The sequence below is a fragment of the Talpa occidentalis genome, unplaced genomic scaffold (assembly GCF_014898055.3).
Source record: "Talpa occidentalis isolate TD23 unplaced genomic scaffold, MPIMG_talOcc4v2.1 talOcc4.16, whole genome shotgun sequence".
Classification (NCBI taxonomy): domain Eukaryota; kingdom Metazoa; phylum Chordata; class Mammalia; order Eulipotyphla; family Talpidae; genus Talpa; species Talpa occidentalis.
Window position 1 is genome coordinate 41,218,591 of NW_023601653.1, and position 17,121 is coordinate 41,235,711.

The following is a 17,121-nucleotide window of genomic DNA, read 5'->3' on the forward strand; positions in this document are numbered from 1 at the left end:
AGGCCCCATCTTAAATAATTCAGCTAAGACAGAAGGCTGGGGGTGGTGGTAGGGAGGTCGCTGGGGAAAGCTCAATGGGCATGGGTTTGTAGGCTAAGTGCTGCTTTGCCTGCAAAAAAGAGATTGGGTTAGGTCTTCCCGGGCCAGTGACAGAGGGAGCTTCCTAAGATAGGCTTGCCGTCCCAGCTCCTGGCAGAGATTAGCCTTTTGCCCAGGAGGCCTACTTTAGGCTGGCCGACCTTTGCTGTGTGCTCTGTTGCTCCATCTTATCCACACTGGAACCCTTGCTGGAGCTGTGGGGCCTGTCCCCTCCCAACCCTGTTTCCTACTGGTGGGCTGTGAGCCCCGACTACGGCTCTGGGAATGGAGGAGGGGAGGGGAGCTGCGTGGGGAGAGGTGAACAGGAGAGTCAGCGCAGGGCGGCTGTGTCCTTGCTACGCCACATGCAGCAACAAGACCTTACAGTGAGCCAGATGAGCCCCGTGGCCTCCAGGGCGTGAGGAGGACCCACCCAGCTTTGGGAAGAGGATGCACAAACCTGGTGAAGGCAGTGGAGATACCCCCAGGCCGAATGAGGGATGTCTGCAGGGTGCCCTTCTGCATTTCAGGGATTTGCCCTCCCTGGCTTCCATGTGCTCCCTCCACTCCCACTGTCTCTCCTTCCTGCCTGATTTCTCCCCATGTCACATCTCACTCTATGTGATGCTGTTAACTTGCTTCTTGGCGTCTTCTCCCCCAGCTGAGTCCTCAGGGTAGGACTATTGTTGGCTTTGCGCAGTACTGTGTTCTTGGTCTGGGGTGTGGGGGCGGATATAATGGTGGGTGTTTCTTTTTTTTTAAAGATTTATTTATTTATGCATACAAGAACTGGGGTACAGGCCAGAGGTGTGAGGGGTGAGAGGATTCACCAGAAACAGAGTGGGGAATTGAACAGGCAGATATACCGAAATACACTGCTGAGGGGAGCAGTGGTTGAGTCAGGAGAGGTCTGCTGCTGCACCATGTGGGTAGCTCCCAGGCCAGGGATTGAACTAATGTTGCAGTGGCTGTGGATAGCTTCATAGGTTGAGTCTTAGCCCCTTGCCCCACCAGGGAGGCCTGGTAGGTGTTTCTTATCCATGTAGCCACAGACGAACCCTGCTTCCTAGGGGTCAGGGTCGATGGGGGTTAGAGGACCAAGTGAGAGGCAATGAGACCAACAGTGCAGCTGTGGGGGCCAAAAATGGTCAGCGGTGCAATGCCGAGAGGCTTCTAAAAAATCTCCACGGTCTGTGGCCAAGATGGGGCATTGTGGGAAGAGGTTTTGGAGTTTTTATTTTTTACAATGGCTAAATTCTATCACATCCGAGTTTTTTGTGGCTACTTGTCACGATCAGATGCGATGTCTAGGGAAGGGAAGTCAGGCCTTGTGCCCCAGTGGAGACTCAAGGGGTCCCTGACTTGGTGTGTGTCTGCCAATAGAGCAGGCTGAGCCTGTGGTCCACAGTGAAGAGAGGTCATTATTTGAGTCAAGAAAGGAGATGGGGATTTGTTTCCCTTGACCTATGGATAACAGGGTAATGACCCTCAGTGGCCAAACAGTGAACCCTGAAACTTTAGGGAGCTGGAGCAACTGACTTAGGGCCTGGGAGGGTGGAGGTGGAATCCTCTAGATTTGATCCCCAGGGTCTGTGGGCCAGGATGCTCAGATACTCCTCCTGGCGTTTCTGCCCCAAGGATGGGGGCAGATTTCTCTCAAAGAGTCTGTCGGTGGTTGTGTTGTCAGTGCTTTCGATACTGCCAGTCACGAGAGAGAAGGAAGAAATAATGGAGCGAGTAAGCGGGGCTTCTTACCACAGTGATGCTGGATTAATATGGGATTTCTTTATGAAGGCATGTTTCATAAATAGCCTCTAATTATCGTTATTATCTATGGAAAGCGGCAGCTCTGGGCTGCAGTGCCCTTGGCAGTATTGGGCATAAACTAACACTTGTTTCTTCCTGAGTCAGGTGGACAGATGGGAAGCCACGCTCATCCTCAGAACAGAGGCTCTAAGGGTCTCAGGACAGATCTTGTGCAGGTTCTTTGTGTTGTTGCAGGGCAGGGTGAGGGGCCCCCGGAACCTCCAAACCTGCCCACTCTAAGTAGGTTCTGCCATCCGCCGCATCAAGACAAAACACACTCTAGTGCGTAAGCCCGTCAATGGAAAGGAATTTAATACAATTAGTGTACAATACAGAAAAGGGGAAGGATAGATAAAATAGTTTCCCCAGGAAACACCCAAAGTGTTTCTGCTCCATGCCGCCTCCAGGACCTTCTTCCTTCCTTCTCCCTGTCTTCTCCAGCTTCTCCTCCCTGCTCAGCCCAACCCTTGCTTGGGTGGGGCACGGAACCTGGCACCTCCCCTTTCTCTGAGGACCTACCTGTTCCGGTGTCTATGGGGAAGCCAGGCAGAGGCGGCAGAGTGGCTTGGGATAGCTTGTCTGCGGTGAGCTCTGCCTGCTCGGGAACTGGCCTGCGGGCATCTGCCCCATGTGCGCTCGTGGGTCAGTCTTTCCGCGCTGTAAGGCGACCTCTGCCGCCCAGCATCCAGGTCTGGGTGTGTCGTGTCAGCAGGGCCAGATGATGACAGTGACAGGTGGGTGTGTGGGTGGAGGGTCCACCTGGGGTCCAGAACTTACATGAGGAACTTCTCATGACGCCCTGTGCCCTCCACACAGATGCCAGGGACCCAACATGTGCTGGTGCCACCACCAGAAGTCAGACCTGTAAATGTTGTTTAAGGCACAGGACAGGCTTTCTCTGACACTCAGGGAATGCTGGAGGGCTTGGGCAGCGTGGCCCCCAGTGACCGTCGTCTCCCTGTGTTGCAGCATGGGCTCCTGCATCCTCTTCGTGCACGGACTGAGCAAGCTCTGGGCGTGGCTGAACCGATGCGGGGCCACCGTCCTGACGGTGGCCACGGTGCTGCTGCTGCTGCTTTTCTCTTGGAAAACAGTGAGGCAGAACGAGATCTGGCTGTCCCGAGAGTCCCTGTTCAGGTACGAGTGGACGGATAAAAACAAACATCTGTCTGTTTATTGCTGATAAAAACAAACATCTGTCTGTTTATTGCTTTGCTCATGTACCTAAAGCCTCCCGGATCTTGTTACATGGGTCTGCAGTATTTATTAATCCAGGACATGTTTTAGGCAAGTTTTGAACGTGGGATGTTATTTTGTTTCGACTTTCAACTTTCCTTCTCTCTTGGTATCACAGAGTGGAACCTGAGCTTTCCAAGTGCATTTGTGAAAATAAGGCTGATGGGGGAGGCTTTGGGCACCTGCGAATTGAGATGGAAACTGTCTTAAAGCTGGGACTGGAAATAAAGTGAAACCTGAAGCTTGGCCTTGTGTTCCGACAGTCAGGCGGGAGCGGGCACAGGGGAGCCGCTATAGGAGCGGGTGCCTGGCTGGGACTGTCCTGGGACCTGGTACTGTGCTCTGTGCCGGCTGGCTCTACTTTGAACCTTGTCAACCAGGAAAAGAGAGGCTTTTTCTCCTGGCAGGTGTTTATGTGATATTGAGGCTGTTTGTGAATGTAAGTGTTCACTAAACAAACCCAGACTTGTTGTCAATTGGAATCGTGCTCTGGGACTGGAGCCCTCCTGGCTGTGTTGCTGAGCCTTAGTCGGTCTTATTCAGCCTGCAGTTCTGGCCACCTTCCCCCGGCTCCCTTGGCGGAATTCTCCCCATCTCATGGGGAACCCCTGTTGCTGCTGTCTCCAGCTCCGTCTCCCTGGTGGCTCAGGGTAGTGTGGTTACCTGCCCAGCTTATTCCTCAGGGATAAGCAGGTGTAGCAGAATCAGGGTCCCCTGGAAAAGGGCAAACCACTGCAGGCGTGTAAGGAAGTGTGTAGGATCAAAGGGAGGTTAAGACCTGACTTGCAGTGGGTCAGGAACGACTCTGCAGGAGTGAGGGCATCTCTCCCTGCTTCCTTCAGCTTCTCTCTGGAGCCCCTGAGCGGGGGGAGGCCTTGGCGGAGCTGGAGTGGGCAGGTGCCTGCCCTCGTCCTCCCCCGGGCACAGGATGGCCAGTCTGGCCCAGGAAGCCCCTCTGACATCCACGGAGGCCTTTGGGACAAGCAGGCCCTTGGGGTTCACCCAGAGGGGCTTCTCCGCAGGAAGTCCCAGGGCAGTAGAGGGCAGAGATGTGGGCTGCCAAAAATGAGCAAATGGATGAATGGATGAATGAGTGTTCACTGTATGCTTATATTTAAAATATCACCTGGTTTTGCCATGTGGCAGCTTAGCTGACTTACTGGCTTGGCAGGCATGTCTCAGTGTATCTGTCCACCCCGTGGTGACCACCCCAGCTCCATTTATGTGATGACTGTCATCTCAGCTTTATTCCAGGGGGTGCTGTGGGGACCTGTTCCCATGTCAGATTCCAGGTAGGGATTTTTGGGATGAGTTCGTCCACTTTTAGGCTTCCAATCCTGTTCTGTCTCAGGCCTTGTCATGACCCCACAAAGCTCAGCTCCTTCTCGCAAACACAGCAGACTGGGCTCCCTCATCTTCTGCCCCATGTGGGTCATTCTGGGGAGCAGAGTCTGGGCTCCCTGATGTCACTTCCTCCTCCCTGTATCTGCTTTCTCTCGCTTGCAGCAGTCTGTGCTTCGATAAAATGCTTTTGTGAGCGGTTCTACCTGACATGAAACCCCATAGATCTCCTCGTTTGCTTCTTGCCTGGCGTTTGGGGTGGTTTGTGGAAGCTGGAGGTTTGTTGCAAGCCTAACAAGCTAGTCTTTGACCCTCTGCCGTTGCATAACAGTAATTAAAAACAAAAAGAAAAACACAGCTCGTCGGCCTTATGTCCAGAAGCATCTGCCCCTCTGGAGAATGCAGTTTGAGTGAGCATCCAGCTGCCTCTGCTGGCCTCTGTCCCGAGGAGACTTCCAAGTATCTGAGATTCAATGAATGTTCTCCCTCCCAGGATCTGTAGGGTTACTGTCTGTAGGGTTACTCTGAACTGAGGGATGTTTAAACCGACTGAACATTCTCCAAGAGCCTGAGAGGCAGGAGAAGGGGTAGCAGTGAGCATGGCATCGCGGTCAGCTTCCTGCTGCTGGGCGAGGGCCACTGCTTAATGACCCTGTCTAAGTCCAGGAGCTTGCTCCTCAAGCCCCCCACTTTCATAGCTCCCTCCCTGCCTCTGCCACCCCCTCGGGGAGGGTCCTGGGACAATAGCAGCCAACTTCTTGGTGGACCCTCACCTTTGCCACCTTTGCCACCTCTGGCTTTGTCGTCTCGAGCAGGGCCTGGTGGGCAGTCACAGAGGACAGGCTGACCCTGCAGCCTGGAAGCTTCCATATTGCCTGTAGGGCCATATGCTCTGTATTTGGTGCAGGGGCTTTTTAACATTTCAGAGTGAAACCTCATTTTCTTACCTGCTATGTGTAGAACTATTCAACCTGCATTTATTTATTTATTTATTTATTTATTTAATAGAGGCATGTTTTTATTTATTTGTTTGTTTGTTTTGTTTATACATGCACTGGGTACAGTCAGAAGCGCGGGAGGGTGAGAGAATTCACCAGAGCCAGAGCAGGGAGCAGAGCAGGCAGACGGACCAAAGTACACTGCTGAGGGGAGCAGCGGGCGGCAGGAGAGGTCTGCGCGCCATGTGGGACCCTCCTCCAGTGGCAGGGGAGAAGCCGGGGATCGAACCGGCGCCGCAGAGGTCGCGGGCAGCTTCTCAACCCAGCGCTCAACCGCTGCGCCACCAGGGAGGCCCATCAACCTGCATTTATTTAGATTAAGTAAAGAAGCCTGGGGAATGTTGCTTTCCAATAAAACTCAGTAAAGAGATTGATCTACAGTTATCCCTCTGTGATGGTGTCTTTCTGTAATAATCTCAATTTTTTAAAGAAAGGGAATGTTGGGGTAAGTGTTGCCAGGAGGGAACAGGACTCCTGTTTGCACCTGAGTGGCTATGCCCTGCCTTCATCATATCCCAGGCGTACTTTTAGCTACATAGAGTTCACAAATCCTGGACAACTTAGCATGGACAACTGCAGTGGATATTTCACAAACAGGGTCACAGCTGTGAGCAGAACCCGAGGGAGCTGACCATAACCCTTAACTGTACTCTGATGCTTTTCTTTTTCACTATTCTGATTTTAGGTCTGGAGTTGAAACTCTGCCCCACAACGCCAAGGTTCACTACAACTACGCCAACTTCCTGAAGGACCAGGGCAGGAATAGGGAGGCTGTCTACCACTACCAGACAGCTCTCAAGTAAGCACTGGGGGTGCACCCTGGGCCTGGCACTTGGGCTCCTGCCAGCCAGTGATCTGGTGGACACGTGGGTCTTGGGCTCCTGGGGGCACTGGCTCAGTGTTCAAGTCTAACAGATTGGCTGGCTGGAACTGGCTTCTACCTGCTGGTGTTTTCTTATAGAAATTCCCGTTGCTGGATGTCCCAGGGGAGGAACCTCAGTTGGTGCATTTTTAACCTTTACCTACGTTGGGGCAAACCGGATGGCTGTCGAGGGCCAGGTGTGGGTATTAACTCCAGTGGGTCGTTAATGGCAACACGTCTGTGGAACACTCTATACTCTCCCCCCTTAGGGGAAGGACTTAGGAGAAGACCTGGAGCTTAGAAGTGGAGGTTGCATTAAGTGGGAAGTGACAAGATGTATGGTCACCTTGTTGGGAATGTGTCCATCAGGATGTGTGTGTGTTTTAATTCCAACACCTCTGACATGCCCCTTATACTCGGCACTGGAGCAGGGTGTACAGACCCGGCTGTAGATGGCTGGGAGACTTGGCACTTGAATTCTGAGTGATCTTGGCAGGCCACATTGCTCTTGAGTTCTCTTTAAAATGACCACTCTGGCTTTCAAGATAATCTTCTCTAAACGATCCCGAATAAATCTATATTTAAACTGGAACTTATGGACAGATAACTAAACACAGCCTGGGAATGTCCAAATGTGAGCAGCGTAAAGCCAGGTGAGCCCTCTCTGGGAACACCATGATGCCCGCAGGGGCCTTCTGAAGAGGCCTCCCTGTTCCCCTTTGCCCATATGGGGCTCAGCTTCCTGTTATGTTCTATTTTGAGGCATAAGTAAGATATAGACAGCAAAGCCTGCGTGTCCCTGCAGCCCCTGAAGGACTGTCGGAAAGCCTAGTTTGAAATCATCATAGAGGCCTCCCTGGTGGCACAGGGCTAAGTCTCAGCACTGTCACCACTGTGGCCTGAGTTCTATCCCCAGCCAGGGAGCTGATCCACATGGCACAGCAGACCTCTCCTGTCTCCCCGCTGCTCCCCTCAGCAGTGGATTTCAGTAGAGCCACCAGTTCTGCTCCCCACTCTGTCTTTGGTGAATCCTCTCACCCCCCACACCTCTGGCCTACACACCAATTCTTCTATGCAAAAAAAAAAAAAAATCAAAATTGTCATAAAGTAACTGACCAGCTTTCTCAGCTGCCCTTTTCCCGGGTCTGCACTGCACATTGTTCCTCAGTCGAGACCTTTGACACCTGAGGACCTTTGTCTCTGTGCTCAGACGGCAGGACTTTCTGTACTGCTGCCAAGTTCTCTACCACATGCTTTTCCAAAATAGCAAGGAAAGTAAGCCCCGGGGAATATAGTTCAACAAAATTTTTTATGGAGGAGAAGCCTTTTTTATTAAAGACTACAAGATAGTTTTTAAGATTTAATAAAGAAGTGTATTCTGTCACTGAAAGACGATGTTTGCTACGTTTACCTCTGGTTAGTGATATTGTGGTTTCCTTTTTTTTTCCTTTGTACTTTCTTGTGTGTGCCATTTTTCCACAGTGAACACATATTACTATTGCTATGAGAAAACGTCAGTTTTTAAACAGGCACATTCTTCGAGTAGAGTCTGACTTCACCGATTAACTAACGTTTCACGGTTTTGGCCCCCATTCTTGAAGGGGAGAAAAGAGCAGAAAGTTTGCTTGGAAGAAACTGGTTGGGAGGAAGTGTGTCAGTGTCTTTTGAATTGCTTCATTCTAAGAGACTTCTTTCTGTCGCGGACAGCCAGAACACCAAGGCCGACCCTGCCGCACAGCTTGGGGTAAAGGTCTAAATGAGCAGATTCCTGGCACGTGGTGCACAGGGTCACAGTGGCCGGCAGGCGCTCCCGGCTGCTTTCCCATGAAACAGTAAAAATAAATGTTTGCTGCAGCAACTGTGCTCTAGACAGAACATGTCCCTTGAGAAATGGGGAGAAAACACTTAAAGCTGTAACCGTCCTATATGGCAATCAGTGAAATATTTTATCCTCTCAGCCTAAGAAGCAGGAAATGCTGAGGCTAGAGGTTCAGTTTAAGCATCAGGACCTTTCCTTCAATTCTACACACACACACACACACACACAGGTGTCAGCCTTGCCCTTCTGGGAGGGCAGCCCCCTGTTGACACCGATCCTCAAACACTTCTAACTGAAGTACCGTTCTAGAGTGGATACCTCTGTGGTGAATTCTCATATGTGGCTTTTTAATATAAATAAATAGTCAGTGTTTGGATCATTGTTCAAGTTGATGATGATTTATCGTAGGCGACTGGAAGATGGCTCTTAATTTTGGTATTGCTGCTTCTTTCTGGAAGCTTCTGGGACAGTCATTCCTTTCCCCTCCCAGCTGCTTCGACTTTACTGTGATGATTTCCAGTTTTGCTCAGAGCAAGGGGAGCACAACAGGGAAAGGCAGAGTTAAAGGCGATGTTTTCTGGATCCGCTCCCACAGGCCTGTTCCTGATATGAAGACTGCAGGTCCCAGACAGCCACAGGGCCGTCTCTTGCCCATCTTTTCCTGGCTGTTCTGAAGCAGCACTGCCCTGAATAGGGGACTGTGTATTGCACCGATGTTCTGCCGCTTTCTACCCTTATCCTCTGTTTTAAGCAATGCCAGTGTTTCTCTTCTGACCGCTCTGGGGGGTGCCCCCCCTCTTGGGTGTGTCATGTGCCAAGACACCTCCCCTGGGAAATGCTGAGGCTAGAGGTTCAGTCTAAGCATCAGAACCTTTCCTTCAGTTCTACACACACACACACACACACACACACACACACACACACACACGTGTCAGCCTTGCCCTCCTGGGTGGGCAGCACCCTGTTGACACCTATTTCAGGATCCTTAAAGCTTAGGGTTCTATGTGTGGGGAGTGAGGACACCACTGGAGCATCTGCAGAGTTCTCCAGAACTTTCTCACCATGAGTTACTGGGACGGTGTCTGCAGTTGCACCTCAGGTGATATGGCAGAAGGTATGGAGATCACCTGATGGCCCAGCTCTTCCTGCACAAGAACACCCCAAAAGTGCCTGTAAACGCAGGACTGGACCACAGTGCAGGTTCTCTGATCCCATGCAGACCGGGTAAAGGAGGAGTCAGAGTCCTTAGTGGCTTTTTTGCAGGTCTTTTATTGGGGTTCAGCGGGTACGTGGCAGGCAGGGGTGCTGGGGGGCTGGGAGGCTGGCAGGCCTCTCAGCCCCCAGCAAATCTTCACTCTGTCTGGGCTCTCTGGCGTTCTCTGCTTCTGCTTTGGGCTTCTTCTCTTTCAGCTTCTGCTGCTGCTTTCTCGGCTTCTGGCGTCCCTGTGACGCCGCCCTTAAAAAGCACAGTCTTAGCGCAGGTGTACCCACTTCAGGTGCCCGCCATCAGGCATGCACCCAGGATCACAGGGTTCCCTCATCTATCCTGTTGGCGGGAGGGCAGAAAAACCTGATACCTTTTACCTTACCCTGCAGTGCCTCACCCCATTAGCCTGAAAGGAAAGAGAGAAGCTGGCTGTGGCTGAATCAAGTGCAGGAAATATGGGATATGGATATGCTGGTGGGCTGAACAGCCTAAGAAGCAGGTTTAATGTGGAGAATCAGAAAACAAGTTATGCACACTCTTGACTATTGGATCGTACCCTAAAATTTCCAGTGTAACCCAAGCCCTCTCCTTTCTGTAAAAGCCTCCTGATTACAGAAACTGCAAAACCACATCCATCATTCACACTTATGGTGATGGCTTTTGATACTTTAAAATGTAATAAAACTATGCAGACAGATTTTCCTGATTCCTCTCCTCCAGGGTGTTAGTCACGTCTCTCACATCTACCTCAGCAGCAACTTTTGAGGCACCTTCCCCGTTTTGAGTCTATCCACAGTATTTCCTTGTTTGTTTTTTTTAAGTTTTTTTTTTTTTTAATTTATACAGTAGCTTAGGTATAGGTCAGAGGTGCGGGAGGGTGAGAGGATTCACCAGAAACAGAGTGGGGAGCAGAATAGGCAGACAGACCGAAAGCACTGCTGAGGGGAGCAGCGGGCACGACAGGATAGGTCGCATCATGTGGGAATCTCCCTGGCCAGCTGGGAATCGAACCCGCGCTGCAGAGGCTGTGGACAGCTTCACAGCGCTGCGCTCAACCCGCTGTGCCACCAGGGAGGCCCTATTTCCTTAGTTTTTGTAGTAATTACAGCTCTCTTTTTCACAGGTGTATTTTATCAGTTTGCAAAATGTACTCATGCTGTTGTACAATGGCAATAAACAGTACACCCAGAATACATTTGTGATTTAACACCAGATGCTTAGCAGTTTTGCAGCTCTGTCCACCAGGGCAGGGGGTGCTCAGGCTTCTGGGGTATGTTTGTCAGGTGGTGAGCGGCCTCCAGTATGTTTCATAGAGATCACCTGGGCATCTGATGTCCAAGGTCCTGCCCCCCATGACCCTGTCAGGCAGGGGCTGCCTTCCCCTACCTCATGGGCACCCCATATGCTTGGGCTGCCACGGGACCTCAGGCAGCCTTGTCAACCCCAAGACACCTGCTGTGGGTGTTTAAAATAGAAAGTCTGAAGGGAAAGAGAGCTGTGTCCAGTGCGGCTTAAAGCCCTGGCCAACCCTCCACCCCCACCCCATTTTCGTAGCTGAGAACAGAGGGCCGTGCTGTCACATGCCCCACACCAGACCTGCCCTCGAGGCCGGTGTGCCAACCAAGGGGAGGATGCGCACACATGGTTCTGATCAGGATTTCACTAATGCGTAAAGTAGAGCCTTGTGATAATAGGGACCACGGATATCATTCTTTGTTCCCCCACGTCTGGATAATGGGGCCTCTGCAAATGGTGATAAATGTACATGGGGAAAAGGGTGGGCGAGAGATTATGTCATCAGATGTGGTTCAATTTTCCTAAAGGTGTCGAGATGCTATAATTAATCTGCTGTTCATTAGTCCCTTGTGTATCGACAAGATTGCTTTATTGTAGAATTCCTTTTCAATATACTGTCTGTGGAGCTGAAGCTGGAACAGCTTTAAAAATCAGGCTGTCATGACTGGTTGAAAAAGTTTTCCTTTACGCCCCTGTTTTGAAAGGACATTTGGGGTAACTCCCATGACAGCTCAAGGGTCTTGGGGTCGTGGCTGCCCTGTGTTTCTGAAAAGAATTAAAATCCCAGCATCACTTGGGAGCCAGGTTTCCTGTGTGTGGTGGGTTCCGTGCACACGGGGGATCTACATCTGCCAACGTCTGAGGTGCCCTCCTGGATGGATGGGGGAGTGCCAAGTTGTGTCTGTCTCTCCTTGTTGATGAAGTCATATTCCCACTCTACATCTGGTGCTACTTAAGCTCAGCCATTTAAGTCAGTAAATTCAAGAAGTTAAACATTATTTCATCTGGAAAACTAGAATTTTAGTTACCTTGTGGCTATACTTGTGGACTACTTTTCCAAATGGTAGCTCTGTCATTTATATTCAGAACTGCTTCTCTCTTCCCACCTTTGTCAGCATTTAAGGCTGCAGTGCCCATGCCTGAGGCTGAGCACTGGGTCTGAGATGCTGTAAGTGCCGGCTGTGGGGCCCAGTGCTCAGAATTGGGGTCTCTGTACTGCTGCAGGGCCCAGTGCTCAGACTTGGGGTATCTGGGCTGCTGCAGGACCCAGTGCTCAGACTCCGGGTCTCTGGGCTGCTGTGGGGCCCGGTGCTCAGAGTCGGGGTCTCTGGGTGACTTACATAAGTAAATCCGACTGTCTTCACATTATATTATTTAGCTTTTCTGTTAAAATTTGAGGACAGTGGTGTTCCCTGCCTCACAGAGGTGGATTGTTACAGTGCAGTTCAGATGACAGGCTTGGAGCAGTGTCTAAGTGCTGGGAGCATGGTAAAGCTCAGCAAGTATTATTAATGTACCCAATGTCTGACCACTCTGTCCTTCCCCACAACCCCCCAGCATTCTCCAGTCTCCCCATTGCCCCCCAGTCCCCAACAGTCTGTCCTATGCCCCACAGCCACCTGGGCTGCTCCACTGGGCTATCCTGCCAGCTCACATCTGGCTCCTGGGGCAGTGCCCCACCCCTGTGGCCCTTTCAACACCTGCTTCCCTGTGGCCCCCCCACCTCTTAGCCCTCACCCTTGGCTTCCTCCCTCAGCTCCAGCCAGGCATGCAGATCACAGCCCTGGGGGGTGGGGGGGGTTTGTCTCTCACCCCTTCTTCCTGTCACACTCCCTGCTCTGAAGGGCTCCTCCCTCCCTTCTCTGGGGGCCTTCCCATAGGGCCATCTGTCATGAGGCCTTAGCCCCTCTATGCACAGGGGCTGACACCCTGACTTACCCTGATGTGGGCTCTGCTTCTTTTGCCCCTTGACATCCCAACCAGCCGGGCACTCACCTGTGTGGTTGCCTGTCTCCTGCACCAGGAGGGAAGCCCCAGGGCAGCAGGCCCAGTGACAGTCTTGGATGAACTTTATTAAGTATGTGAATGATTTGAAATCCTTAAAATTCAAAAAAAAAATAGAAATTGTTTAAGTCACAGCTGAGGTAGAGAGTAACGGCTGAGCTGTCAGCAGCAGTAGCTCCTCAGCAACTTTCACCAGCTACACTTCTCTGCTCCGAACCTCCTCTCCTTCCCCTTCCCCACAGGCTCCCCTAAAGCTGGTCTGCATCTCTTGCTCAGGGAAGGCTGAGACCTGGAGCCAGGGGTCGCCTCGCTGAGCTGTGAGTGTGGCCATTTGTAGGGTTGTTCTGCTGCTGCAGCTTCTGTTTCCAGTGTTGCTTGTCTGGTGCTGCACTGGGGCAGCTCCATGAGCATATCCTAATGTGTCTCTTGCTGTCTTCGTGAGCTAAATCCCAGCCTGTAGTCTGGCTGCCACATGCTTCAGGCCCTAAGTGGTGGGGAGATGCCATCTTGGGAGCCTTTGTGTTCAGGACTTTAAAACACTGGACATGGCTTCGGGTGAGGTAAGCCTCAGTGACTCTGTTTTTCCTTGCTTGTTAAATAAATCCCATTGTTGTTCTCTGAACCTGAGTGGTCTTGTAACTGTGCACAGGTGAACAACTCAGATGGTGACTGGCAAACCAATAGGGCAGTGTCCTTGCCCAGTTTTAGTGCCTCTTGCTGCCCTGTATCAATGCCAGTGCTGCCTCCTTCCCCCGGTGTGATGTGGGACCAGCCGCCTCAGGGGCTCCTGTTGGCCTTTATGGGTCAGGAATGTGGATGCCCCCCCGCCCCACCTCCTTCTTTCTTGGCTTACTGGACACCAGAGCCAGTCATACTGCACTCTCCACACAGGATGTCGAATCTCCTTCTTACCTTGGATGGACTTTGGAAACAGCCGTGTCTGGACTTCCCTTGCTGTTGAGCATGTTGGCAAGGCTGCCCCAGTGCCCCTGGGGTCATTGCTTCCGATGACCATGGTGACAGACTTCAGGGCTGCTGCTGGATGAAGAACAGCCCTGTTTCTTAGGATGGTGAGGCCACGTGTGCTTCATATCTGAGAACCAGCCTTCCAAGAGAACCAGCTAGACACGAGATGCCTACAGGGTCCCCTGCCTTCACTCAGAGGAAGTGATGGGTGTTATTTCGACTGATGAGAGTGAGGCCAGAGGCAGCAGTGTGGAGTGATTTTCTCAGGGGATGGGAAGCACATAGGACACAAGGAAAGCAGAAGCCTCACCTGCCTGAGATTGGGGTCTGAGGCTGAGGAACCAGGAGGAGGCCCTGCAGCCCCCCCACAGCATCTGGGTATGGAGAGTGAGCGTGTCTGTAGAAAATACTGAAGGATGTGAAAATGCCCGCCATCTTGTTCCCTCAGGCTGGGTGTTCCAGGGAAAGCCACCGGAGCACACGTGAACATCATGAGCTGGAAAATGGTGATGGGATGCTACCGAGGAAATTTGGAGACTCCCAGGCTTCGCTAAACGAGTCAGGAATCAGGGCTGCATCTCACAGGGGGATGCAAGGGGCTTGTTCCAGGTGGACCCTTCCCTTGGGTCAGAGAGTTCCATTAGGCAGTTGGCCTTGCGAGTGCTGACCAGTGAAAGGTCACAACCATGGGAGGTGCTGGTGTGTTAGGTTAGGGTGGGGTGGGCTGGCTGGGCCTTAGCCAGTGACCTGTGAAGCCTTCCTCCCAGGGTTGTCCTGCCCTACCACAAGCACAGGGCATGTTCCCCTCCCAAAGCCTTGTCCCTTCCGCTGCCGCGGCAGCCAGAGTCTCAACCATCACAGGTACTATGTATGCCATTCGCCGCTTCAAAGCAGGGAAATGCTTCATTCAGTGTATTTCCTGACCACTGGCGGTGGGTTTCCTGATTCTCAGGAATCAGGAAAATCCAGCCATTTGAAATGACTCATTTCCTGAGGGCAGGCATCAGGGGACGGGGTTGACTCCACCTTGTGTTGGAAAGTTGGTGGGTGGATCCCCTGAGGTCATATAAGGTGAGAGGTCAGAGTTCAGCTGGCCCCTCGCCAGGAAAGAGTGTCCAGTTTCCCATCTGTGTGAGGGTGAGGAGGGCACACAGGGCAACAGGAAGTGGCAGGACTCCGGACTAGGACTCCTGGAGATCTCAGACCACCACAGCAGCCACCGAAGCATAGCCAGTCCCTGCCGATGCAGGTTAGGGACATGCAGTTCTAGTTTATGCCATAAGGCACCCAGCCAGAGGCCATGAGGGTCAACTTAGGCTGCCACGTCCTTACCTCGGGGTGTTTTCAGTCCAGTGAAATGCAGGCCTTAGGGTTGAATTTTTCCCCATCATGTTTTCCTTAGGATTCTTTTTTTTTTTTTCCTCAACAGGAAATAGAAAATCAACATCTGACTTAGCATCATTAACCTTAGGCAAATTAGTATGTGGAATGAAAATCAAACAAGTAAATCAGGGTGTGGATATTTGGAATGAAATTGCTAACTGGCACACAAGATCAAATAGGGCTCCAATGGCAAACCCTGGAGCTGGACCCTTCAGTTTTAAACAGATGGCACAAAATTGAAAGTAAATGACTGAAATAGAACATAAACCAGACTGGAGTCCTGGACACCCTTCTGGGTTATTAGGTTGATCATGGGGTTAAAGCTTAAGAACAGTAGATCAGTGTATTTGGGGCATTTGGGGTTGTTTTCATATCTTGGCTATTGTAAATAGTGCTGCTATGAACACAGGAGTGTAGATTTCCTTTCGAAGGAGTGTTTTTGTGTCCTTTGGGTAGACTCCTAGGAGTGGAATCGCTGGGTCATATGATAGATCCGATTTTAGTGTTCTGAGGCGGAATATAGAGAAACCAAACAGAGGCTCAAGTAAAAGGCAAACCAGCAAGCTGACCAGAGATCTGAGGGGTCCAACAGGGATGGGGATGGAGAAGGGCCAAAACAGGGGAAGGGAGAGCACAAGGACTATGGTGATGGGTCATGGCTGATACCACAGCAGGACAACTATGAGAGCTACAACGATGTGAGAAAAAAATAGTTTGGAGGGGTCTGAAAAAAAAATCAGACAGTTTGTGTCAACTCTAAATCTCTGTTCATAATGAGTCCTAGGGCAAGTTAGGGATAATTAGGCAGCCTCAAGGACAGTGCAGGGACTTCAGGACAGTTAAGGAAGTTTCCAGAGATTGAGGGCAAACAAATTCCAAAGGGGACTAATCAGACACCCCAGGACTAAGGTCAACAGGCATTCTGGATAGAGGACAATGAAGAAGAAAGATAAGGGCGGTGACACAGAGACTTAGTTCTGGGCACAGAGACATTTAGGCATTGAGTGAGACCAATCACACAGAGACTGGTGGAGCTTTAGAATAATGAGGGAAAGAAGGTAAATATTCCCTGAGGCACGACTCCACTTGGGCTTCCTTGCCCCTCCCTGACCTGGTTCCACTGGCCTGGGAGTTCCACTTTATTTCGAATCCTTTTCTCCTTAATGAACTTTTTCTCTAAACAAATCTCCCTCTTCTCGCTTGCTTGCCTGAGCGTCTGCGAAGTTCCTGCTGCAGCTTCATGAGACACCAACCGTGGGGGTCTAGTGGCTGGGACTCAGCGCTGCACCTGCAGCCTGGGATCCATTCCTGGCGGGGAGACTAGGCCTGAAAACTTGCAATTCCGGGATCAATAACACTGCCTTCCCGAGATCCTGGTGATTTCTGCACATGGCAGGAGTGCCTAAGAATCTCTGTGGACGAGTGGATGAGTGTTCTGAGTATTGAACACCCCAGTTCTAATATACCAAAAAAAAAAAAAAATCTGTTGTTTAACTTCTTTTCTCCCAGCCTCCTTTTCTTAGCTGCAAAGTAATACAGCAGTCTTACTTAAAAGATTTAGGAGCGCTGAATGGGTCTCGGATGTAAAAACACTGGGGCCAGTTAGAATGTTCATACTTCCTGAGTCCTTTTTTTTTTTTAAGATTTATTTATTTATTTATATAAGCGCTGGGTACAGTCAGAAGCACGGGAGGGCGAGGGAATTCACCAGAGCCAGAAGGGAGAGCAGAGCAGGCAGACTGACGAAGTACACTGCTGAGGGGAGCAGCGGGCGGCAGGAGAGGTCTGCGCGCCATGTGGGACCCTCGCCCGGCAGCCGGGGATCAAACCAGCGCTGCAGAGGCTGCCGGCAGCTTCACAGCCCAGCGCTCAACCGCTGCACCACCAGGGAGGCCCTTCTTGAGTCCTTTTGACCCATTCCCGTTGTTCCTGCCTCAGTTTCCACTGGGGCCACTGTTTCTCCCACTGACCTTCTCCTCTTACTTTTTGATCGATGTCTATACTCAGAGATAAGATGGCAGGGAGTGGAGAGAGGTAATAATGTCTTAACCTACTTTATAATTCTGCCTAAGGAAGAGCCACTAGATGAAAATTAAGAACCCCCCCCAACTACTCAAAATGAATG

At 51.2% G+C, this 17,121-nt stretch overlaps 1 protein-coding gene across 1 annotated transcript in view; it reads left to right on the forward strand.

Annotated features, from left to right (window-relative positions):
* TMTC1 (transmembrane O-mannosyltransferase targeting cadherins 1) overlaps positions 1-17,121 on the forward strand; it is a 177,420-nt gene that overhangs the window by 126,497 nt on the left and 33,802 nt on the right. The window contains exons 10-11 of the mRNA XM_037514093.2: positions 2,854-3,021; positions 6,145-6,258. Of these exons, the coding sequence (XP_037369990.1) occupies positions 2,854-3,021; positions 6,145-6,258 (282 nt within the window). The remainder of the gene's footprint in view (positions 1-2,853; positions 3,022-6,144; positions 6,259-17,121) is intronic.